General features: G+C 35.7%; 2 protein-coding genes across 3 annotated transcripts in view; one reads left to right on the top strand and one right to left on the bottom strand.

Moving 5' to 3' along the window:
* Positions 1 to 18151, top strand: part of INTS13 (integrator complex subunit 13) — a 23574-nt gene extending 5423 nt beyond the window's left edge. Inside the window, exons 5-17 of the mRNA XM_068950071.1 lie at positions 648 to 728; positions 1919 to 2009; positions 3673 to 3801; positions 5513 to 5597; positions 8841 to 8930; positions 9892 to 9981; positions 11482 to 11660; positions 12437 to 12607; positions 13006 to 13160; positions 14152 to 14382; positions 15594 to 15733; positions 16369 to 16504; positions 17409 to 18151. Of these exons, the coding sequence (XP_068806172.1) occupies positions 648 to 728; positions 1919 to 2009; positions 3673 to 3801; positions 5513 to 5597; positions 8841 to 8930; positions 9892 to 9981; positions 11482 to 11660; positions 12437 to 12607; positions 13006 to 13160; positions 14152 to 14382; positions 15594 to 15733; positions 16369 to 16504; positions 17409 to 17448 (1618 nt within the window). The 3' untranslated portion in view covers positions 17449 to 18151. The remainder of the gene's footprint in view (positions 1 to 647; positions 729 to 1918; positions 2010 to 3672; positions 3802 to 5512; positions 5598 to 8840; positions 8931 to 9891; positions 9982 to 11481; positions 11661 to 12436; positions 12608 to 13005; positions 13161 to 14151; positions 14383 to 15593; positions 15734 to 16368; positions 16505 to 17408) is intronic.
* Positions 17598 to 24758, bottom strand: part of DAG1 (dystroglycan 1) — a 15622-nt gene continuing 8461 nt past the window's right edge. The window contains exons 6-7 of one of the 2 annotated variants that reach the window (XR_011142154.1): positions 22256 to 23933; positions 17598 to 21843 (exon numbers count right to left, since the gene is read on the bottom strand). Coding sequence is in view for 1 of the 2 variants with exons in the window: in XM_068950055.1 (XP_068806156.1) it covers positions 22759 to 23933 (1175 nt within the window). In the remaining variant the exon portion in view is untranslated. Of the gene's footprint in view, positions 23934 to 24758 lie in introns of both variants that reach the window. The other variant, XM_068950055.1, reaches the window with a different exon arrangement.

The raw sequence follows: 24758 nt of genomic DNA, 5'->3' as shown, positions 1-24758 counted from the left end.
TGTGCTTGTACCATTAAAAAAATCAGAATTTCGTATTTTTTTTAGAAGCCTTAGTATTTCAGTGTTTATTATGAATTAGTGCCTTCAATAACTAGCTTTTATGCATTTCTTTTTGTAGATCATTTCTTGACTTATTAAGGATTTCATTTGAGGTCTGTTATAGTAGTCAACCAAAAATTTCTCACTTTAAATAAGAGAGCGTTTAGTAGCATGTTGCTTTGAATAAAACAGTTGATTTTACTGCATTGGTGGTGGGCTAAATAGCACAATTTAACTGGAATGAATGAATGAATGAAAGAAGCTTTGCCACTGAATTAGAAAATAAGCGTAACTTTTCAGTCCATGAACGCACAGAATTTGCAGGATATAGAGGCTATTTTGCAAGACTTATAATTTACAGCTGGCACATATCTCCCTATCCATTCGTCTAGAGTTGTGCCTGGGTCAAAGCAGAATTTTATTAAAATATTGAGAAGTTATCACAGTTTATCAAAATTTCACATGGAATTTATCACAGTTATGAAAGCTGAACCTTTGTACGTGCCAAAATGGTGAGACCCTTGTCGTAAGGGAACAAGCATAAACAGCAAAACCAAATTTCAACCTATAAAAAGAGGTTTTTTTTCTTTCTTTCTTGGTCCTTTTAGTGACAGTCATGTTCGGATGCTTGAGGACTGTGTTCAGGAAACCATTCATGAGCACAACAAGCTTGCAGCTAATTCAGATCAGTGAGTATACTTTTCACAAACATAGTTTCTCTTGTGTTGCATGTGCCTGTTATATGCCCTCTAAGAAATATGGGTGTATTTTTGTCACTTAAGACATACTGAAACTTACCTTGAACTGTTTGAGTGTCCATATGAAACGTAAGATGCTAGATCACGAGGTGCATAATCATTGGCTTTTCAGTATTGTCCTTCATCACAGGGTGATACTACTTTAGGTTGTTACCTTTTACATCTTGCTCCAAAATGTAAAAGGCACATAGTTGTTCCTTGTTGCATACTTTTAATGCATCTGATGTATTCTTCCTTGGCAATGATATTTCCCCATGAAATAGAGGGAACTACAGGAAGCATCTCCTCCTCTAAGTGTGGGTTTGTTGTTGTTGTTTGTTTTTTTTTTTTTTTTTAACTCCCATACATATTTTATTTTGTCTAATTAAACAGTGAACCCTTTGGCCTAGGGACTGCGTGTTGCCTTGCACAGTGTGTAGCGGGTTGAGATCCCGCTCTTGATTGCTCCAGAGGCACTTAAATAGCACAAGTTAAGTGTCTATATCTACCTGCAGCAATTGCAATTTCACAGATGTAGAAAAGATATAGAGAATCAAGCTTTAAGTCCAGTGAAGAGAAGGAAAAGTGATCTCATAACATGGTTTTTTTCATATGTTCCTGTAGCTGGGGATGTGGAACAATGTCCTCTTCTCTCTGAATTTCCAGCCACATTATCTCTTTGAAATTGCAGCCACATTAGTGTGTAAGCATGTTATTTGGATAGTTATTTTCAAGTTCACAGGAATTTCCTTATTAACATCTGCACAACACTTGGAGACACAAGTCCCTTGTAATGTCAATTGCCGTTTGAATGAAGCTGAACAATTTACGTCGGTTGAGGATCTGCTCTGTTGATTTGTCCAAAAAGAAATATAGTGCAGTTGTGTCTGAAGAGATAGAAAGGTTATATATGTTTTTTTTTATTCTGATAAGAATTCATTCTGAAGTGCATGCTTTTGAAAAGCATCAATATAACCTAGTTTCTACAAAATACTTTCAGAAACAGAACATCATAATATATTTCTGTGTGGTTCTGTGTTCTGAAAATCAGATGCATCTTGGGAGAAGAGAATTGATCTGATTTGTGTGATAATTTCTGCCGTGCTGTGGGCTTACTGAAATAGAACGTTTTTGTTTTTAAGTCTAATGCAGATTCAGAAATGTGAACTGGTCTTAATCCACACTTACCCAGTTGGTGAAGACAGCCTTGTTTCAGATCGTCCTAAGAAAGAGGTAAGGAGTTTAAAATGAGGAAAACTTATCCAAGTGTTAGGAACCACATGAAACTCAAAATAAACAATGCAAGTTGAGTTTTCAGCAGTAAGGTTTTGAGCCTTTGGTCTCTGGTATGGTTTAAGAAGTAGTATAGGTGACTATTCTTTGGAAAGCTGACAACTTACAGGTTGCTAAATGAAGTGCATCTTTTGTAATAATTGTTTCCTTGTTTTGTAGTCTGCATGTGTATGTGGTATCCCTTTTTCCACTTCATTACTTAAATTTCTTGCAGTAATAATTCATGTTTCAGTTTCTTGTGAAGCGAGTGTATTAATGCCCTAGATAAAACTGTGGGGCTTTTGAGAAGGAAGTACATGTTTAAGAATCGAATGGAAAAACTAACTACTACTTGGCTTACTGAATCTGTTAGTTCAATAACTCTTCTGCCGTTCAAACATACGGTGCTAGGTAGCTAAAGCCTCTGTTTTCCCAAATATCTGTTACTGAATGATGTGGATGTTGTTCAGCACTGCATGTTCCATGTTATCCCAGCTAATGTGTTAGCATTTTTAACTACTTGGTTGATAAGTTTTCTCATGAAACTAAAATGAGTTTCTATACGAATTCTGTTGTTCCAGTGTTAACCGTCAGAATATCTTCTCAATGAAAAACACTGGAAAGTTTATCTGCTTCCAAAGGCAAGGGTAATATTGTAGGGAAGTAGAATGTGTTTGAAGTTCATAGACTCATTTAAGTACTATATCGATACCTCCTCTTAAAATAATGTTAGAGAGTAAAAGTAAGAACATATATGTAAGTATTCTGTATACATTCCAAGTGTCTAATAATAAGAGCAAGTAAATAACTTGTATGCTTAGTAGTTGTTTAAAACCAAGTACAAGCAAAATATGCGCTGATAGATTCCACTGTTCTTCAGCCTGCTCTCTTTCAGTATTTTAATATGCTGAAGAAAAAAGGTTAAAAATGAGACATTTTTCTTGTATTATGATAGACATCTAATTCCGCATCTTGTTTCATAAGTAAAATTGAATATAATTGTCGTCTTCCCAAGATACTGTTCTAAAGAGCTGTCTCATAGTTGCATGCTAAAACAAAAAATTATGAACAGAGGAGAATAAATTGACTACCTTTATTCTCTATAAGACAGTCATTTTTATCACATTTTTTTCAAATGCCTAAAGCCAACAGTGCTACTTGCTGGCAAAACAAAATCAAATATAGCTTATAGCTTGTGTTTTTCTCTTGCGTGTATATACAACACGGACAGGTAGAGAAAAATGACTATGTTCCAGTTAATCAGCTGATGAAAGAGATGGAAAGACTTGGACCCAGAGCTGCTATTAAGAACATCAACTCTTGGATTCCTGCCCAGTGCCCTGATACTAATTTTTCCTATTAACAATTAATGGCTCAAATTTTTAGTACAGTTCTAATTTTGTGACAGCTTGTAACAACTGCGACTATGATAACTGGCATAACCTGGAGAATTCTGTATGAGAAATATTTTTTATTTCTTCCTTCTTAACTTCTTTTTTTTGTTTTAATTTTTTTTCCTGCTTTTTCCCATGCTTAGTTTAGACTTTCAGAGGATTTGTATTCTGCTACATGATATTGGAGCTTAATCCATTAATACTGTATGTTCTATGTCAATTTGTTCCAGCTTTCACCTGTTTTAACCAGTGAAGTACATAGTGTCCGTGCTGGGCGTCATCTGGCTACAAAACTGAATGTTTTAGTACAGCAGCACTTTGATCTGGCTTCAACCACAATAACCAATATCCCTATGAAGGTAATAATGTGTATATAGCTTTATGTTAACTAGGTGCATCACTTATAAATTTGTTTGAAAACTTTTAATGTTTATTTAATGGAATCTTTACGTTGCTTTTCTCTCCATATCATATTATCTGTTTTTTTGTTTTATTTTTTGTTTTTTTCTTAGCCCACATTCAATGTCTGTGACCAGGTTAGTAAAATTGAAGAAGGGGGGAGGGGGAAAGGATCACAGAACAAAATGTTGTATTGCTGAGTTTCAATTTTTAACTTAGCAATACAAGTATTATTTCAGTTCTATTTTTATTATTTTATAAAAATACAGTCTTTACCTCAAATAACTTTGTCTGTGATTCTTTTCTTTTTCTAGTTGTGTTCATTAGATATTCTTGACCCTTCTGCATTTTAGTGTCATAGTGAGTCTCTTTTTCCTCTGTTTCATTATCATGCTCACCCAACATAAAGGTGTTTGTAACTGATAGCTTATTTTTTTTACTGAAGGTTTTCCAGTAGGTTTTCCACTCTGAAGATCCATAAGCCAGAAGCAGATGGACAGGAGGGTCCATAATCTAGTTATGAAAGATATTAAATTTAACTACTTCTATTCAAAGTTTATGTCCCTATTTACTTAAGTATCTATTTCAATCACTATTAGGATGGAAGTAATTTTTAAACTAAGAATTTTAAGTATTGTTAAGTTTACAGTAATTTTCTGTTTTAATTGTGTCTTGCTGCCTGATCAGAAGCATCAGTTTTCAAACAAACAGAAAGGGCAGGGCAGATGAACTTTTTGGATTTAAAAAAAAAATTTCTAATATTATCAATCAGTGCTTCCTTACTTCTTTGAAAAATAGCAATATTGTATGGATTTCATAGGTTAAAACATGAAATTAAGCATTAATGTACCTTGACAGTGCTAATGAAACTTTGACATTGGTCATGGCATAAATGTGACTTTTAGATTTGCAAATACCTTGTCTGTAACTTTCCGACCTGTGTGCTGCTAGTATGCCTCTCCCTTCTGCCTTTGTCCTTACAGTGATAGACTATGTTGGGTTCTCTGTATTTTCTTTTTTACTTTTTTCCCCCCCTCTCACTTGAAATAAATTACCAAGATCACTGTTCTGTTTTTGCTAATCTGCTGCAGCTGTTTAAAGATGCAATATCCTCCTTCCAAACATTCTGTTTCTGAGTATAAGCTTGCAATGGAAGGTACATTTTTGCACATCTTAAATACAATAAAATGATACTCTCAGTCCTTCTTTTTTTTTTTAAGTTCAGATTCATGAAATTCTTAGTTATGAAAAGTAATTGCCAGTTTATTAGGCGGTGGCTACTTGTTGCTGCTCAGTGAGTTGTAACTGGATATCAGTGATATTAAATATATGTCATAGCCTTGCTGAACTTCAGATTTGAACAAAAGCAAGGAAAAATGTAGTTGAACCTATTTTTTATCTCTATTTTGCATTATACACACTGCCATGACATTTATGTAAAGAGGAAACCACAGTGTTTCAAAAAGGAAAAAAAGAGAAAAAGCAAATGGCTGCATCTTTAAATAGGTCAGAGAGCGTACAGTTTCCTCAACACTGCAATCCTATTGTTGTCTGATGCACTCTGGAGACTGTGTTTTCTTCTGGAGTGAAAGGTAAATGTAGACTCATTCATCTATGAAAGCAGTAACTTCTGGTTAAAATAACTATTATTTTTGCCTTTCTCTTTTAAAGGAAGAACAACATGCCAACACATCAGCCAACTATGATGTGGAGCTTCTTCATCACAAAGAGGCACACGTTGACTTTTTAAAGAGTGGTAAGTAGAAATAATTTTTTAAAGGTGGTTTCTGTGGCTTTTTTTAATTGGGATACTGGAAGTACTCTCAAAGGTAGGTTATGAGCTTTAAACTGATGTAAATTTCAGGCATGATTAGTTAAGTAGAAATCTATATGAAAACAGGTTATTTTCAGTTGTTGTTTACAACTCAACAACTTGACTGGTAGCATTGGTTTTTGGAGTATTCCTAATTACTGGCATATTTTAAAAATAGTAATAGTGACATAACAGTGGGGAAAAAAGCAGGTCAGAGGCATCAGACCAAGCTTCATATGCTCACAGGATTTCTATGTGTATGGTTTATAAGGAGGCATTTCAGCTTATTACTGAGATGTGCGAAACAGATTGTCTGAGACACCAGTGATTTTTGCAAAAGAGAGAACTCCGTGGGTATTTATGGAAAAATTATTCCTGTCATTTTGTTGGAAGCATGACTGGCAGAAGCTGAGCCCAAAATTAAGGGACAGCAACTATGCTAATAGGTAATGACAAAGAAATTGCTTAGCTGTAAGGGCTATTTAAAGTGTCTGAACGTTATCTCGGACAAAATTATCAACAAAAAATCCGTCTTTTAAGAAGCAGACAATTAACAACATTTAATGAGCTGAAAGGTAATATTCTAAACCAGCGTATCTTAAAATAATTATTCTAAGTAATGTCCCTGTTCAAAGATTTGTTGTAAACTTCCATTTCTGCATGGCTCTGCTTCAATTTATGTGGAGACAGTAGCTGCTCTCCAGTATGTGAGGATGACTGAGTTTTTAATCAGGCTGGTAGGTAGTAATAATTAACATCAGTTACATCCCTTAGACCTATTTATGACAGTAATTGCTTTGAGAAAGATGAGTTATTTGGCTTTAGAACTTTCTCACGGTATTTGGAGTACCTAGTATCCTTTTGTACTTTGGAATTATTACCTAATGATCTTCTCAGGGGTGAACTTTTGAATGACTTCACTTAATTGAGGTTAGAAAAACACAGTGATAATAAGCCTTATGCAAAACTATTTTGTTCAGGAGACATTATTTGATAGGAGATTTTGTTAGTAAGGAAGGTGAGGCTAAAAATTCTTACATTGGTGGTATTTAAAAACAAAACCAACCAGCTGAAAAAAAAGCCTCAACCTGCCTGTGTGTTGTTGAATACTGAAACTATATGCGTTTTCAGAAGTGCTGAAGTCTCATTTGAAGCTTCTAAAGGCTTGTATGTGTTTTGTTTTTTTCTTACAGCACAGCTTGTAGCTTCTCTTATGTGATTCAGTACCGCTGCAGTACTGTTAAGAATTTAGTGTGATTTCCTCTTTGTGTAGAAAACATGTATTTAGATACAGGCTATAGATACTTGCTTTACTATGCAAAAACTAGATTATGAAACTTTACAACGTATTCGAAAGTTGATACTGGTTTAACTTACAAGAAGTGAAGAATAATATTTTAACATACACATTACCTATGCCAAAGTTATTTAACGAAGTCGAGTGGGTATTTCTTTCCTGAAATTTGAAATCGTTTGGTCCATTAAGTAGACATTCCATTGGTTTTGTGCATTATTTTTTGATAAAGGGAATATCACTGCTTAGGGAGAAGATAACTCCTCGTTATCGTCTACAATTAATATCTTCCATGTTTTAGTGGCATATATGATTAAAGATTGAGGGGGCGGAAAAAAGAATGGAATAATTAAAATAATGCATTCAGACTGACATGAACTTTTTTATTCATTCCAATTATTCAAGTTGAAAGCGTGAAGCTTTATTGGAAGGACTCTGAAATAGTTACATAATACCTATTGGCTCAAAGACTCAAGTTTCTTAGTAAAAGTCAAAACCAAACACCTGCTAAAATGCTGCTTCAGAATTTTTCCATTGGAAATTTAAGGGAGTAAACAGTATTTTTAATTCCTGTAAATTTTAGTTCTTTGGTTTTTTTTTTTTTTTTTAATGCATCTCTTTCAGCTACAATAAATCTGGTACCAGGAAAGTGGGAATTCAATTAGTTGGATCTTATTTGTGTGAAATGGCTTGCTAGGGAATTTTTAGATAAATAGATTTGTCCTTTAGATATTCTGAGAAAGATTTTCTAAAATGATTCCAGTTGTTTTAAAACAACTGCAAGCTTTCAGCAAGGATAAAAATACAACTTCTGCATGTTACCTGCATGAATGATGAGCAAATCGCACAAATCATGTATAAGTAAATATGCCTTTGTGTTCTGAAATCAAAGGAAACTTCTTACTTGGAGCATTAGATTAAACTTTTAACATAATAGTGTTGTCTGTTGATGTATGTGTCTAATTCCTCACAGATTACTGTGCAATTGAATATATTATTTTGTAAGTGACTGTGCTACTGTAATTCCAAGGCTTCATGTAAAACTCTGTTAACCTTTCCTTGCATAATAGGTTTGCTAAAGAAGAATAGCAGACAACTCACTATCAGGGATGTAACTGAATGTCTTATGAAGTATTGATGCCTTTTTTTTTTTTTAATGCCTTTATGTGGTTTCTGCCAGGCCAGTTATCAATGAGATGTTACATGAAAGTATTTTAATGTTGAAACGTCTATTGCCAGTAAAACATGTTGAGAAACATTCAATTTGATTCTGAAATAGCAAAGATGCTGGATGATAAGAAAAAATACTTTTTTCCCCTCAAAAGGCCAAATAGTCAAATGTTCCTTTAGATCAGTTTCAGTTTTGACTTTGGGATATAATACATAATCATTTCTTACAAGAATATTTTAATTTTAAACAAGGGCCCTAACATTTGTTAAGGGTTCATACTTCCTACGTAGAAAGTTAAAGACTGCTCTGCCTTTTAAAGAAAACAATAACTCATTTTACAGATAGAAAGTTGTAGATACTTTTTGTTTTAATTGTTAGATCGAGCATATGGGACATATCCTGGAGTTGTAGTGTTTTATGTTTGCTTATTTGATTTCTAAACTATGTACAGCTGCCCATTTAAAACATTATTTTTTTTCAAAATGCTACTGCTAAATAACCTAAAGTTTTTTTCATTTATGTTAGATAATTAAGTTTTTTAAAACTACATTATGTGTTGTGTATGGTCATGCTATAATTAGTTTGTATTTTAAGCCTTTTTTTTTTTTTTCAGTAACACTTCGTGCTTATGTAGGAATTATTTGCTAGGTTTTTTTTTTCTGTGTAACAATAAATATGGTTGATCAAGTTATGACACAGTTTTTCTGACTTTATATTGCAGGTGATAATCATACAGGTGGCAATAGCAGAGAAGGCACATTTAAAGAAACTGTAACATTAAAATGGTGTACTCCTCGAACAAATAGTGTTGGTAGGTAGCATGGTAACTCAAGGAGATAATTCCCTGGTGGTTAATGCTGTTTTACCTGTTGCTCTGTATACCTTGCTGCTGATTACACCCTGCTTTACTAGTGGTCTTCTGATTTTGGCTAACTAATGATTTGTGTAAGAGATGAGAGGGTATATACACATATGTATTTTTTCCTCTGAAGTGTCATTAAGTTATTCCTTGACTATGACGATGTTCAGTAGTTATTTGCCCCTCTCCCATATGCTCTTTCTTTTAGTTTACCTTTCAGTTCCAGAGTAGTAGTGTTTAACATAGCAGCTTTGAGACCTTGACTACCTTCCTGCTCTCCCCTCCCCCCTTAATTCTTGTTTCAATAAAAATAATTAAATCGAAGTACTCTAATGAAAGTATTAGAGTGATAAGGAAAAAGTTTTGCAAGAAAATGAGAAGTTTCATTTTTTTTGTTTGTTTATGATATTGTCAGACTTGTCCATCCCCTCTGCAGTAACTTTTGAGTCTGAGTAAAAGCGAGATCTCTACTTTCTCTCCTACTGAGAGGAAGGCAGGAAAGATTTGGGCTAACATAAGAACGACTTGAGTAGTCAGCCCATGCATTGTGTAGATTATCAACAACATATGCTGACTTTTTACAAGCCAGCAGGTCAAGAGCGTAGGTGAGAGAAGTAAGAGGAGATTGAACCCATATTGAAATGATTTAGGGGATACAGGAAAGAACTAGAGGTACAGCTGGAAATAGGGCTTAGGAATGTATGAGTTTTGGGAACAGATCCAACTGGGATGACTTCAAGGAGAGGTTGAAAGAGGCACATCTGTGAATCTGTAGGCAGCAAGGCTTTTTTGTTCTGCTGTTTGTGGAGTAGCCTCCTCCCCTTTGCTCTTTTTTTTTTTTTTTTTTTTTGTAGTATGCTTTTTCTTCTGTTTGGAACTAGCCTCTCAAACTTTCTATTCATTTATTTTTCAGAGTTACACTATTGCACTGGAGCGTACAGAATTTCCCCTGTAGATGTAAATAGCAGACCTTCTTCATGCCTTACTAACTTTCTCCTTAATGGTAAATTTATGTTCTTGGCTAGCTATTTTAAAGTTTTGGTAGTTAATATTGTAAGTAGAGCATTTATCATACTGTTGTTATACCACTCAAAACATATATCTACACACTGTTTAAAAAAGAAAAGTTGGATGTATTTGTCATATGTAAATAAAAGAAGAAAGTTGTTAAGTGTACTTAAAAGCAAATAGAATATGTTTTGAAACTAAAATGAGAGCGAAGTTGGAAAGTAAAGAAGGAGCAAGTACTGAATTCTGGTAGTTTTTCTTCTGACTCCAAATGTGGAATACTTCTCACTTTATCCGATTTAGTAGGAAACATTGCTTCCAGTAGGTGATCACAGTGCTTACTCTGTTTGCCTACTGCAAAATATTAGTAGCTTAACTCCGTGCCTGATTTTAGCTGGTGATAGGCAGCCCCCGAGCTCTCTTTTAATTGGGTAGGACAGTATGTTACTTGATTGAAACAGACATGCTTACATGTCTTAGCGTCAGTCAAAAGGCAGGTTAGATCAATTTAGTTATCGTTTGCTTACCTGCAAGATTTTAACTGTTGCCATGAATTACCTTGCTATAAGAGGCTGTCGTTTAAGTACATGTTAAAAAGGTAAGCCAAAGCTGCTACTTTCAAACATGTAGCATATATCAATGTTAATTACATACAGGGTTTTTTTGCAGTTTTCAAGAAAGGTTGCATTACAAACATCCTTTTAATGGGATGTTTTCTTCAGTCAGGTTAGTTGTGTGTCTAAATGAATGTGCAGTGTTTTTTCTTAAACACTATATTTTTATTGACTTTTCTCTAAAAATTCTATACTGGAAAAGTACCGTGGTTGATAAAAATGGCTAGAACCAAAATGAATAGTGATTTCAAGTAACCTCTCTCTTCTTATCTTCTATTTTTGTTTCTTCGTAACAAACAAAACTTACTTGGAGATTGCACTTTTGAGTTGAATTGAGTTGAGTGTACTTATTGGACAGTAGACAAAGCCAGTTTTATTTCTGTGTGTCTGAAAAATTGTATCATTTTAAGTACAAAAATAGCATAAATTGATATCTTTGTCCCTGAACAAGCTGTAACTTTTTGAAATTGCCTTTAATGAGAAAGTTTCTGTAGAAAGGCCAGATAACAATTTCGTATACAGCATCACCTTTAATGCTTAAAAATACTAAGCTGCCTATACACAGTGTAGCATTTTAAATGTATATTTCCCTAAAAGGCATGTCCTGTTCAGAAAACTATTGGGATGTCACAGGAAGGAGGTTTTTGATTCCTCTCTCTGTAAAACTTAAGAATACTTGATGCTGTATCCTGTTTAAGGATAGGGACTAAATACTCGAAGGAAATAGCTGTTTCTCATTCAAACTAGGTGAAAACACATGTATTAAAAGACTTGATGGTCAGGTACAAACCTGCATTATGTGGATATATATATATATATATATATTTTAATTTAAAATCGCAGCATGCGGTAACTAACCAAACTGATCTTGCTTACGATAGGTCGTTCTGTTTTATTGGAACAACCACGGAAATCTGGCTCTAAAGTAATTAGTCACATGCTCAGCAGCCATGGAGGAGAAATTTTTCTGCATGTCTTAAGCAGCTCACGATCAATTCTAGAAGATCCCCCATCAATTAGTGAAGGGTGTGGTGGAAGAGTCACAGACTACAGGATTACAGTAAGATTCTCTTTGCTTTTAATTTGTCATTTATCTCAGATGACAAATAGGTGTCCCGTATAGGAAGTGTTATGTTTTCTGGAGTGCTGGGTGGATTATATGACACAATCAGCTGATTTTCTTTGTACTATTGGTAGGTATTAGTACAAAGTAGTATGTCTGCTTATTGTAATGTCTGCTTTATAGAATCCGTTCCATATGAAGTAATACTTGCTGCCTTTATGCACTATGAACACTTAAAATTCTTTCTGATTCTGCAATACCATTTTCTTGGGTGCAGATAAGACTATGTTCTGCTCATTGTCAGAAAGACAGATTATGCGTGAATGGCTTGTAGAATAAATCGAAAAGGTGAAGTTGTCAGCTTTGAACCCTGCATATGCAGCAAACAATCTGCTGGTATTCAGGTTTTTTTTTCCTTTGATATTTTAACCAATGTCCTTTGCATTTGTTGTATACTATCAGAGGTGGTTTCCAGAAGTACATAATAAAATTCTTACTATACATGAGCTATCTTGCAGATCCAGAATGCCTCCTCATGAAAAACCTTGCAACACTTTTTAACCGATATTTTCATAGAATTAGTTATGTGTTCATCTCAGTTAGTTGTACGTTAGTTGTACATCTGAAAGCTGGAAACAGGTCTCTGGTTGTTAGGGTAGAGTTTAGTGCGTGGGGGTGGTACACGCAATGATAAGACTATGCTGTTTGACCCATTCAGTGAAAGTTACTTTATTAGAGAAATTCCTAATTTTATCTTGTTTGGTTATCATTAGGATTTTGGTGAATTTATGAGGGAAAACCGATTAACTCCTTTTCTAGAGCCCAGATATAAGATCGATGGAAGTCTTGAAATTCCATTGGAACGTGCAAAAGATCAGTTAGAGAAACATACTCGCTACTGGCCTATGATTATTTCTCAGACTACCATATTCAACATGCAAGCTGTAAGTAACCTGGGGGTTTGTAACCTTTTATTCTGTTCTAGAGTAAGTTTCAACTTATTACGTGATGAAATAAGAACAATAAATCACTTGCAACAAAATCGGTTTATTTTAGGTTCTCTTTTCATTTAAATACTCTAGAATATTCTAGAGTAACTCAAGTATTAGAATGTAATCGAAATAGGGTGGAATATTTGGAACTGATTTAATTGCAGAGCCACTGGATTGCAGTGGGTGTGAGAAAATGCATATGCTTATACCTGCTGACAGTTATTACTAAACTCAGGGGGAAAAAGTGTTGTTTTTGTGGGGTGTGGTTCTAGGTCTTTGATTTCTTTTTCTCTTGTTTCTTTCCTGCAGCGTATACAGATTTCCCTGTTCACTTTTGTTTTGTATTGCAGGTAGTGCCATTAGCCAGTGTGATTGTAAAAGATGCAATGACAGATGAGGATGTTCTGAACTGTCAAAAAACAATATACAATTTAGTAGATATGGAGAGGAAAAATGATCCGCTGCCGATTTCAACAGTTGGCACCAGGGGAAAGGGTCCAAAAAGGTTAAATACTTTTTGTTGTTGTTGTTGCTGAACTTCTTTCAGAAACTTTCCATTTACGTTGTTTTCATGTAAATTTTCATAGTTTTGTCAATAGTAATATGGAGCATACTAAATAATATACATATGCAAAATAAGTGCTGTGAGTCCTTTGCTTACATCATTTCAGAGCTGTCATGGTATTGATATTGTATGTTAGAAGACAAGCATTTCATTATGAAAAATTGTGAGGATGATTCTCTTTGCTTTTTTTAACATAAAGGTAAGAGTCTGATGCAAGCTAGGACAGAGGAAGTGGAATAATTTCAAATCGATACAAAAGGAAATTTAAGCATGTTGTAAATTAAATATATTTAATTGTGTTATATTAAATCATTTTGAAAGAGTTATTTGAAATATGGAATACTCCTTTAAAGCAAACGGAGAATGTCCTGTTATATCCCTAACACATTCTAATAGTGATGTGTATGTTGTATTTCCAACAATTAGCCAAAAAGAAGATTCAGCTGGAAAAGATGCCAGTGTGACTTGAAGTTCTTTACTGTAACCTGATATAATTCTAATTTTCTTTAGTCAAAGAATTAAATAATTCATTTGCATGTCAGTACGTGAGTGGCCTTCTGCATATTCTAACATTGCTTGATTCCCCAGTTACCGGACAACTTGCACACTTCAGAAATGCCTTTTGGCTGTGTGATCTTGCAAAAGTTAAGAATTTGATTCCAGTGGAAGTAGTATATTTCAATCAAGACTTAACTCTTCGGCTGTAAATTGAGGAGTGCTACCTGTAACGTGGTTCCGAAAGTTTCAAGGCTAGAGTAATCCAATGTGAACAGACCTCTAGTACAAGAGAAGGAGAAAGAACCTATCTGAGGTTACTTTTGTGGGTTTTTTGATGTCTTGTATTCTACTTTAAACCGTGATTTATTCAGTGTATTAATGATCTCGGTCATCCTGTGTGTAATGGCCTTTTTTTTTTAATGCCCCGACTTAGAGACGAACAGTACCGGATTATGTGGAATGAATTGGAGACCCTTGTGCGAGCACACATAAACAACTCTGATAAACATCAGCGAGTCTTAGAATGTTTGATGGCTTGCAGAAGCAAACCCCCAGAAGAAGAAGAGCGCAAGAAAAGAGGTAGAAAGAGAGAAGAAAAAGAGGACAAGTCAGAAAAGTCAGGAAAAGACTATGAACCAGATAAGCCATGGCAAGAATCAGAAAGGTAAATTTTCTGACATAAAGTAAGATTTTAGCATAACAACTTTTGTTCTGCTCTACCTCAAAGGGAAGAGGAATTACTGTGAAACAGTTACAGATTGCCATTTGATTTGTTCATACTTGCAACCGTGGCTTACGATGATGATTGTGAATCCCAAGGTTTTTTTGTTCAGTCACTATTAAAAAGCTTGAAAACGTGCATCTTATTACTGTGCTTGCTTATCAGGCTTTTCAAATAAAACATTGTAAGAGGAGTATGACTCTTAGATGAGTTGCTGAACACTTAGTATGGCTTTGCAGTTTGGGGAGCTACTCTTGAGTTTTATTGTAACCTCAGCATGTATTCAACTAACGTTTCAGTTGTACGTCTTTTAGAAGCATCTTAGTCTTACAAGCGTGACTGAAAATTGTGGATAAACACCCATTAATTTGGCCTGAACTGCAGGTACTTTAATGTTCAGGTAGATAGACAACCCTGATTTATTTGCCCAGTCTCTTTAGCTGAACATCAAGACTTTTTGTTCATGTATCTGCTGTCTGTAATTTACATCACTGTTGCAGCTCCTATAACTGATAAGTGTCTGTGAATCTCTTCTGTTTTCCCTCTTTCAAACTACTATTTTTAAAGAGATCAAAAAATGGTCATGGTAGTAGGCTCAATTTGCTTGTATGGTTTTGTGCATGCTGGGGTCATATGCGGGGGAGACAGTTTCACCTACTTTAACGTCACTGTGTTGTTGACCTTCATGCCTTTCTGCATATGATCAAATCCTTTGCTACAGTTTATTTTACTTTCACATGTGAAACAAAAGCAGGGATTGAGAACGAAAGTAATTTGATATAAATTAAATTTGGGTAACATAGGAAAAAATAGTAAGCCATTGTCAGATTATGGTATTTTTTTCCATGTTGATTGTTACTCAGTTTTTCCTTTAAAACTCAGAATGATCAGCTAGTATCAATGAGCACCGTATAAATATTGATGACTGAGTTAAGTGAAATTATATTTTAAGATCCTTCCTATTACTTTAGGCTTTATCCAGATGATTATTTGGCTAGAGTCTTCCTTATTGTTTTCACCCATCACATAGGTCCTAAGAGAATGTCTTTTGACCTGAGTTGTGTGTAACTTTGAAAGGTACAGAATGGCATTAGGAATCAAATATGCTGCTCTAGCGTATCTTGCTTTCTTGTTTTTCTTCCCACCTTAAAAAGACTAAAAAGTCTTTTGGATCGTGAAAAGGAAGAACTGGCAGAAGCTGAAGTTATAAAAGATTCCCCTGATTCTCCTGAACCACCCAACAAAAAGCCTCTTATTACAATGGATGAAATGCCCACAGTGGAAAAGGCAAAAGGTAAGTCGAAAAAACAGTATTTTCTTTTTGAAAACTTAAGTTCTTGTCTCAGTCTGTACTTTCTGAAGTAATGAAGTGAATCTTCTTGGAGTTAATGCTAAATCCGTAAGAATTTTTAATTAAGACATTGAGTGTTGAGATATACTGGTAAATACATATGTCAACACCTGATAGAGCTATACAGAAAGACAGAGAGATAACAATGTATTGTGTGGGCCTAATAATAGACATTTGGTTTTTTAAAGAGGGCTTTGGACAAATTCCTACCTGTGCTAGATGAGCTAGTATACATCTGAAATAGTATTTAAGGATAGGTATCAAAATAGATTTCTTCTGCTAATAATAATGAATGTGCCTAGGCGATATAGTAGTTGGAAGGGGCAGTGCTTGCTGACTTCTCTTCCTTGAACTCATGATGGCTGAGCTGTGATTAAGAGTCTGCATTTGGAGCCAAGTCAATCTCATACAAAACAATTGCTCATCTTCTATATATTTGCATATATCATATTTACTTAGCCTACATCATAAGGTTTTTTTAATGTTTGTGTTTTTAACGTACTGCCGTAATCTGTAATGTTTAAGAATTCAGTAATTAAATCACATGGGCGCTTTTTTAATTTCACATCCAATTTTAGGGCCAATGTCCTTGCTGTCTTTGTGGAGCAACAGGATTAATACTGCCAATTCTAGGAAACATCAAGAATTTATTGGTCGTTTGAACTCTGTCAACAACAAAGCTGAGTTGTATCAACATCTGAAAGAAGAAAATGGGTTTGTATCACTAAATGCATTACTACAAATATTTTATTGGTAGCCAATATGCAGTATGAAAGAATACTTTTGTTACAGCTTTAAAAAAAAAAAAAAAAGCTCCTTAGTCTTTATAGATTAAATTATACAAATATATTCCTTTGTCTTTTTACTGACAGGGACCATCAGTAGTGTTTCTCCTTAGTTGTTAGGACCTCTTTCACTGAAGTCTGCCTCCCTGTCAAGCAAGGGTAAATGCTGATCAATGACTTTTCCTGTGGAATAATGATTAACCTTGCAGCAAAATTCTTAAACTTCCAGGGCTTAAATGGTAACCAAAGTCAGATTCATTTTAAGTCAGTCTATTATTTGGTTTAGCTTCCAAAATAATATTTAATATAAGAATATTGTAGATAATAAATCTTATAGCATGCTGCAGTGAAGTTGATAAAGTAGTGTATGTTCTACCAAAAAGACCCAAACAAGTGACCCCCCCCCCCAAAAAAACAAAACAAAACAACCATCCTGTTAAGTAAGTAAAATGGGTAGCAGTCAGTGATTAGGGTAAAAGGGGTGAAAATGAAGGCCTTGACACAAACTGCTAAAGCTCAAACTTTAAAAAAACAGATTCTCTGCAATCACATGAATCGAGGCTTTTGTCTTTTGATGAGGCTGATAATGGATAGTGGTTGTTGCTGGAAAGTTTATTGGCAGAAAACTTTCCTTTATCTGCAGCTCACTTACTAAGATGAGATAAGGTTGTGTATGTGCGGGCAAGGAGAGACAGGATGGTTAATAAAGTAAACAGAATATGTGTATAGAAGAAAAAGTAGAGATAGGTATTTGATTTTTCCTTTTTAATTTGTTGATTGTATTTCCAGTAAACTGTATGACCATCCTTACCAGGCATCTTCTTGCATTTCAGAATGGAAACGACGGAAAATGGAAAAGCAGGCCGGCAGTGATTTTTTTTTTCTTCTTTTTCCTTTTTTTTTCCAGCAAACTTGGCCAAATTGCAAGAATATTTCATGTTTTAATTGATATTGGTAACATTTCAGTAAGGTTGTATAGTTCTGTTTTGATTAGTTTTACATTTTTCTATTCTTATTTTTTTCTATGAAATACAAAATCTGCATATCACATTAAATGGTGTGCAAATGGGATCTGTCCTAAAATATTCTGCAGTCATATTTTTAGGAGGAAGAAAACGTTTTCTCCAGTGCCACACACTAAATCAGATTGTTGAACTGTTAGTCTGAGTTTAAAGTCTATTCCCATGCGCGTTCTTTAATATTTCAAAACAGGTGATGACTTTTTGAAGAACTTTAATTTCAGTTAATTGATAATTAACTGATAATATTGTTAATACCAGTTCATTAACACTTTTATTTATGGGAAACTTCTCAGGAGTCCAGAATTACGGGAAAGACCGCACACTGAGTACATAGTCACTGAGCTGAGAATGTGTCAGTCTCAATTTTCATTTAAGTGATGGAGGATGGGGAAATAAGTGTTTTTAAGGATAAAAATTGTTGGTTTAAGAACTTTAAAAATCAATTAGAAATGATGTTTAGAAAGCAAAGCCTTTCAGGTTGTTATGCTGTCTTTGTTTTTAAACAGTCTTTGTTTTTAAACAAAATTAAAATAAAATTTTTAATAATCGTTAAATGAATTTTTTGATGAAACATGCCTATTAGACCAATAAGCTTTTTGAATATCAAGGGGAAGCTTATTCTGAACACAGAGGGCGATGGAATGACAAAATTAGATGATCCCTTCCTAAAATTGTTGTTTTTTTTTTTAGTAGAACCTCTTTTTCTATTGATGAAGAATAATCTGATCTCTTGTAAGGTATTTGGGCTGGCTTCCAAATCGGGCAACATGAGTGGGTTAAGGAAAGATGAATAGCCAATCTTTCCAAGTAGCTAGTCCCTCCAATATGCCAGCTGTGGAAGAGAGCAGAAAGAGGCTATGAGATACAGAAATAAAACCTAGTTCAGAAAGTCTCAGATTTACTAATTACGCTTTCATTTGGATTCGGCGGAGTTATGTAAGCCTGCCTCTGGTCTGCTTCCATTATTTCAGTCCAGCTTGTATGAGCAACTGCGGGTCCCACAGCTCTGACAGGTTGTACTTTAAGATAGTATAAGATGCATCCTACTGCGAGCTTTTCTAAAACTAAATTAGTATGCTTGATAGTCATGTGTCATGCAAATATTCTTTGCTTACATTGGCAACTGAGTCTTTTAGCTGTGTGAAAGTAGAAGTGTTTTATAACATTTCAAAGTAATTATTTAGCTACCGTGACACAGTTAAAAGGTAAATGTGGTTTCTGTTAAATGATTTGAGAACCATTTTCTCTTAAGATCATATAATTGCATACTGAGTAAAGAGTACTTGCATGATACTTTGTCTTTTGGTCAAATTTTTAAATTTATGTGGCATTTATAGAAGCAATATGTAGTCTTTGTAGTTCCTAAATGTGAAGACCTTTACTTTTCCTACTTATTTGAAAGTAGGATGTCCTGCATCTCTACATCTGCTGACATCATACCTGAAATGTTCTGGAGGGGAACATTACAATTGAACTATTATTTCTTACATCATTAGTTTTTTTGTTTGGGGGGAGTAATGAGGTTTTACTGCGTATCAGTTTAGATTTTTCTCTTTTATTTACTAACAGAGATTTAAAGTCTGGAATTTAGGAGTATTTAAATGTCAGCTTTCAGTAATTTGTTTCTAGTCTAGATAGAGACGTGTGACTGAAGAGCTTATTCTGTGCCTTTGGGAATTTTGTCTTGCATATATATTTGTCTCATAAATATGCAGCTGCAATCATTAAATATGCACAAGAATTAAATACTTTTTACAAGAGAAGAAAGATTCTGCACCTGCTATTATAACATGTATTTAGCTTGTTTACCAATTATATTTTGCACTTTTGGAGTGCCTACCAGGTAGGAATGTTAAGTGCTAAATGAAAGGAGCCCAGTTCTCTAAGATACTTAAATGTGTGCCTGTATTTTAGGTACTTGAAGAATCTTAGTGAAATATGGGATAGGAAATGTTGAACTTTCCTGCAATTCAAGCTTTATAATAGTCCTCTAAATTAGGTAAACTCTTTAAACCTATTCTTCCACATTTTCTTTTTAAAGCCCTATGGTTACTTGTATGAAGTGCTTGCTCAGTTCTTACGAACTGTTTTTTTGTTTTGTTTTGTGTTTTTTCCCCCCAAGTTTTCAAAAGTGGAAACAAATTACAAATTGAAAAAGGACTATTTTCTTTATAAATTCTCCAGCAACTGGGCTTGCAGTGGAAAGCAAAAGTGTTTCTTCCTTATAAATTGAAAAGACAAATTGTTTAGGGAGTTCATAAAATAAAGATGGCGGGTCTGCTCCATGGGTTTAAAATGTTTCGGGGCGGGGAGGGGGAGGAAATCCGGCATAATGCTGGTACATTGCATCATACCTGTTGTGCTACATCTCAACACTGTCGTCACCCTAAAGAGTTAATTTACCAACCTTATTTCTAGACTATTAGCTACAGCAAATTACTATTGCTTTCTTGGCTTTTACATCAGACTTTAGAACTGGTTCCTGGTTGGGTGACTTCTGGAAGGTATTGAAATAATCATCCAGAGGAATTTCTATTCATCAAAGAAATGACTCAATGCTGTAAACCCAGACAAACGTTGCTGGTTCAGGCATGAAAATGTAAATCCAATTGTTAACTGTCACGTTCACAAAGCAACTGCTCTCATCAAAAAAAAACCAACAACATCTTAGCTACGTTTTCATACCAACAGCTATTGTTGTTCACCTGTTCCCACAAATATTGCAGCTGGAGGTGCATTAAATACATATACATGCAAGTACAGTTTATTTTGTTCAAACTCTGATTCTGTAGCCACATGTGGCTAGTGAGCTGTTCAAGTTTCCTTTCTATGCCGTGACTACTGGTGGCACTACACTGTTGTGGTCTGCGGGGTGGTGTGAATCTTAACTCTGGAGGGAAGGCAAGCCAGCAGAGGCTGCAGAGGCCAGCGTTGTCATGTCCCACTGGCACCCGCTTGTCTGTATAAAGGTAATCTGTCCGATAATGTAAAAGTGGACTATGGGAAGGCTGTTCTCACCTCTCAGCTGTGGATCGTTCCCGAAGATCCTCTTTTCCCTACCCTGTCTTTTCTGTCCTTTCACTCCCTTTCCATGCTTGCTATCTGATGTATGTTGCAAGTATGTGGTTTAGTTTCAAGAAACAGATGATGTGTATTCATGTAATACTTTGTTTATGGCAGCAAATATTTCTTTGGTCATGAAGCTGTTATTTTAACTTCTGTTTTAATCTAGCATAGCAGTGTTGTTTGCCATGGCTTCTTTGTGAGATTTTTATTATACCTTCAAGTGCAAAATATTCTAGGTTGACTTCTTTTATAGCTTTTGAGGCATTTAAATATATAGTTCTGTGAGTAGCAGAAGTATAAAGCTTAGTTTCCTTTAGATGAGTGTTCTGTTTTCCCTTTAAATACACCAAGATCCCCCTCTCTTCTGTGTAATGAATTTGGTTCTCCTCTGTGTTCCCCTTGACCTCCAGTGGGCATGAGATGATCTGATCTGGATTGGATTCCCTTTCTGTTTTGCTGGCTGTGGTGCACGCACTAATTGTCAAACTGGATCCAGCCCTGCTCACTGGCCTTATGGGGGAGTGCTCATTTGCATCTGTCTTCCGGCCTGCAAAAGCTGTTGGGTGAAGTTGCTGCTCTCCTGAGTGTTGTGCTAGAGGACAAGGTGGCCTTTATACATACTGCTCAACCACAGAGCTCATCAGAACGATAGGTTGTCTCTGTATGTGATGTCAGCGAGAGCACACCATGGTATGATAGTTATCCTATTATTTTTTTGTTCCTAGACAGCTTAGATTCTTTAAATAAAAGCAGCCTCTAGGAGCCTCTGTCGTGTCTTGAGATTGTCATGGACTTTATTAGAGTTCATGCTTTGGTTTCTCATCAAAAGGAGCTATATGACTTGTAGCACAGCAGAGCTAAGCTGCAGTATAAACAGTCGTGAATTTGGGACTTAGAACAGAGACAAAGCAAGCTGACAGCATGAACGTGCCTTTTGAAACATTTACTTTGTTGTTGAGTTTGGGTGCCTCAAAACTTATTTTGAGGATGAGAAGGAGAGGCGCTTGATCTATATGCCATGTTTGCATACCCCTGATGCCTTTAGGAAGCCAAGTTAATGCTAGATTTTTCTTCTTCAGAGTTGTGATGTAAGTGGTGTGATGTTCCTTTGCGATCACCCTGAAAAGCAGGCGTTCTGTACACGCTTCCTTTCCTTTCTGTGTGGTGGTGCTGCTGACACCTTGAAAGCACAATGTGAAAAGAGAAGATTCAAGGAAAATTTTTTTGCAGTTCTAAAACGGCATTTGCAAGTTATAGATTAAAATTGGTACATGTTAGTCTATTAAATTGAGAGAATCTCAAAACCTCTGGAAAGTTATCTTTTACGTTCTTTCTACCATGGTCCTTTAACTGTCATGGATGGAAGCAGAGCAGAGAGCTAGTTTTACTAAAAGGATACAAGCCTGTAACTTTAAAATGCTATTCAAAAAGTGCATTAGACGTATTGTTTCTAAGAACACAAATTGCCTAACAGGAAGAGAAGAGTTTTGTGTTAAGTAGTTAATGTTCCCTTTATAAATGCTACTTATAACGTATTTAATTCAAATGTTTAAAAAAAAGTTCTGAAAATATTGAGGACAGAAAATTCTCACCTGCATAAGAGGATCCATTACTGGATGCATTTTTGGAAAGTACTCGTCTAATTTTCCAGGGTAACATAAAGATTCGAAGGTGTTAGTGCCTTTGCATTTCACTGGGACATTGGCTTTTATGATGATCTGTCTGACAGTTCTGCCTCTTAAACGTAAAAGTGTGTGATGTATTTAGACTCGGGGAGTCATAATGGAGGTTTTTTAACTCAGTTCTGTACTCAGCCCCTCGTTCTTACCAACATTGGCTTAGTGCACAAATCAGAGCCAGAAAATACATAGGTATGTTTTCACAAAATCTGTGTTTATCTGTTTTGCTTGGTATTTTGTTCTAATTCTCAGTTTCAGAATTCTGTATTTTGATATTGCCTCGTCTCATTAGGTGTAACTTAAGCAATTTGTGTTCTATTTTAAATTGAAGAATGGTAAAATTGTTAAATCACTTTTTCTCCTGAGTAATAAGTACAGTACTACTCAGTGTAACTTGTCTTTATGTAGATTTGCTCTTAATATGATTTAAAAGACGTTATCTTAAATCCATGGGCGTTGCCTTGGTCGTCCTGGCTAGTCATACCATCTTGATAATGGAGTGGGATTTGATATTTTGGTGGTTGGAAAGATGATATGATGGGAGACAGTCTTACTGAGCGTTGCTCTTGGGTAGAAAGTGATGCAACAGGTGGTATCCATAACTGAGGTGAGGGTGGCCCCCCACACTCGTGTACAGGTGCTTTGCGAGGTTTCAGGGCATCAATTTCCACATCAGCATGGCTCACTGGGGGGTTCCTCTGAAATGTCATAAACTGTGATCCAAGCACCTTCCTGTGATGTTTGCAAGAACAGCAAACAACAATTATCAGAGCTAGCACAGCAGTGACGCAAAGACTGATTGGTAGGGCAGGTGTGGTCTTTCTAATCCTGGAATCGTTCCCATCTTGAAACATAGGCACAGTACTGTTGAAAGACCCGTTGAATGGCTTTGTAGTGGGAAAGCAGATTTCGCTATATGAAACACTGACAATTACATCAATTTTGTATTCTGGTAACATTGCTTGAACAAAATATGGGCTAACGTTTCCATCAGGCGCTCTTAACTTCTTTAGTGCTTCCTGGATTTCATCTTTTGCACACCGACTGGAAGATCTGTTGGCGCTTGTGCACAGTGAACTGTTGTACCAGGAGATTAGTGTGGACCCAGGTTTGAGAGTGGTCACTGTGAGGTCTTTGGGAGTGCTGGAGTTCAAATACAGGGAGAGCTTCTCTAGAAATAAACTAATCCTTTTCCTCTCTCTCAGGAAAGAGTAGTAGCTGTTTTTTGTTCTGATAGTATAAAGATGGCACGGTATGCTTGTGGGCCTCAGAAGCTCGATGGTGAAGGAGTCCCAGGCTGTCAGTCCTCCTGAATCTGTGGCATACAGAATGAACTTCTGAGGTGAATACTGGAAATCAGTGTCGAGGGGGTAACCATGCATGGTTTGCTGAGACGCATTAAATTGCAGCCAGCTTTCTGATCCCAGTGGAGAGCCGTCAACTGGGATTATTTTCAGAGATAACTGAGTTGAGTTGCCATCTTCCTCGTCATAAAATGTGTTGGCAGGTATGGGAAAAAAGAACAGGCATCCAATAGTTGCTGTTATGAGTTTAATTGAACGAACAACCTTTGGGAAAGTGTTTGCTTGTCCTTTAAAGGAAAAAAAGGAAAGAAAAAAGAGTTACAAGGGAAAAACGGCTGCCTGATATTGAACGATAGCAAAGAAATCTTGTCAGCCTCACAGGGTCGTGGACACGTTGGTTAGAGTGTGCCTCTGGAAATCATCTAGTCAGCCACCCACTCGAGGCAGAGCTGTTGCCAGCACTAAATGGAGTCTGGTGAATAACTTTACCAGGCTGAGTCTTAAAACTGTCCGAGGATGACAGTTCCCCAGGCTCTCTGGGTGACTTGTTTCATTGCTGCATCACCCCCACTGAAAAGGTCTTCCAATTGAGATGCGGTTTATGGCCATTGCTCTTTGTTTTATCATCTGCGCTACTCAGAAGAGTGTGGCTCTGTCAGCTTTGTAGTAGTTGTAAGTAGTTAACTACTTATGGTACCTTTTAAGTACTTACAAGCTATGGTGACATTGCCCTTTAAGGCTCCTATTCAACAGACAATACCTCTCCTAGATTTTATTCAGAGTAAACAGAATTATTCCTTCTACCTACTACTTTTCTTACATTATTTTGTGATGATATATATCACAAATCATTCTTTCCTGTGAAGTGAATAACTGACCACAACCAAAATGACACTGTAACTAGGTGAAAGATGATTTAAAGACTCTATTTTTCATGAAAATGTGTCAGTAATCTAGACTTTCTGTAGCGTCCTTAAATGGGGATCACGTAACAGTACCTTGTGGGACTTGAACTGAAATACATGGGTGATAACTATCTAAAATCCAATAAAGCACTCTATTTTTTGAAAGATAATCTAGCTTTTTGTTTGTTTTCTATATTTTAGCTTTGA

Source organism: Struthio camelus, chromosome 1, assembly GCF_040807025.1.
Source record: "Struthio camelus isolate bStrCam1 chromosome 1, bStrCam1.hap1, whole genome shotgun sequence".
NCBI lineage: Eukaryota > Metazoa > Chordata > Aves > Struthioniformes > Struthionidae > Struthio > Struthio camelus.
This window is presented reverse-complemented; position numbering and strand designations above follow the sequence as displayed.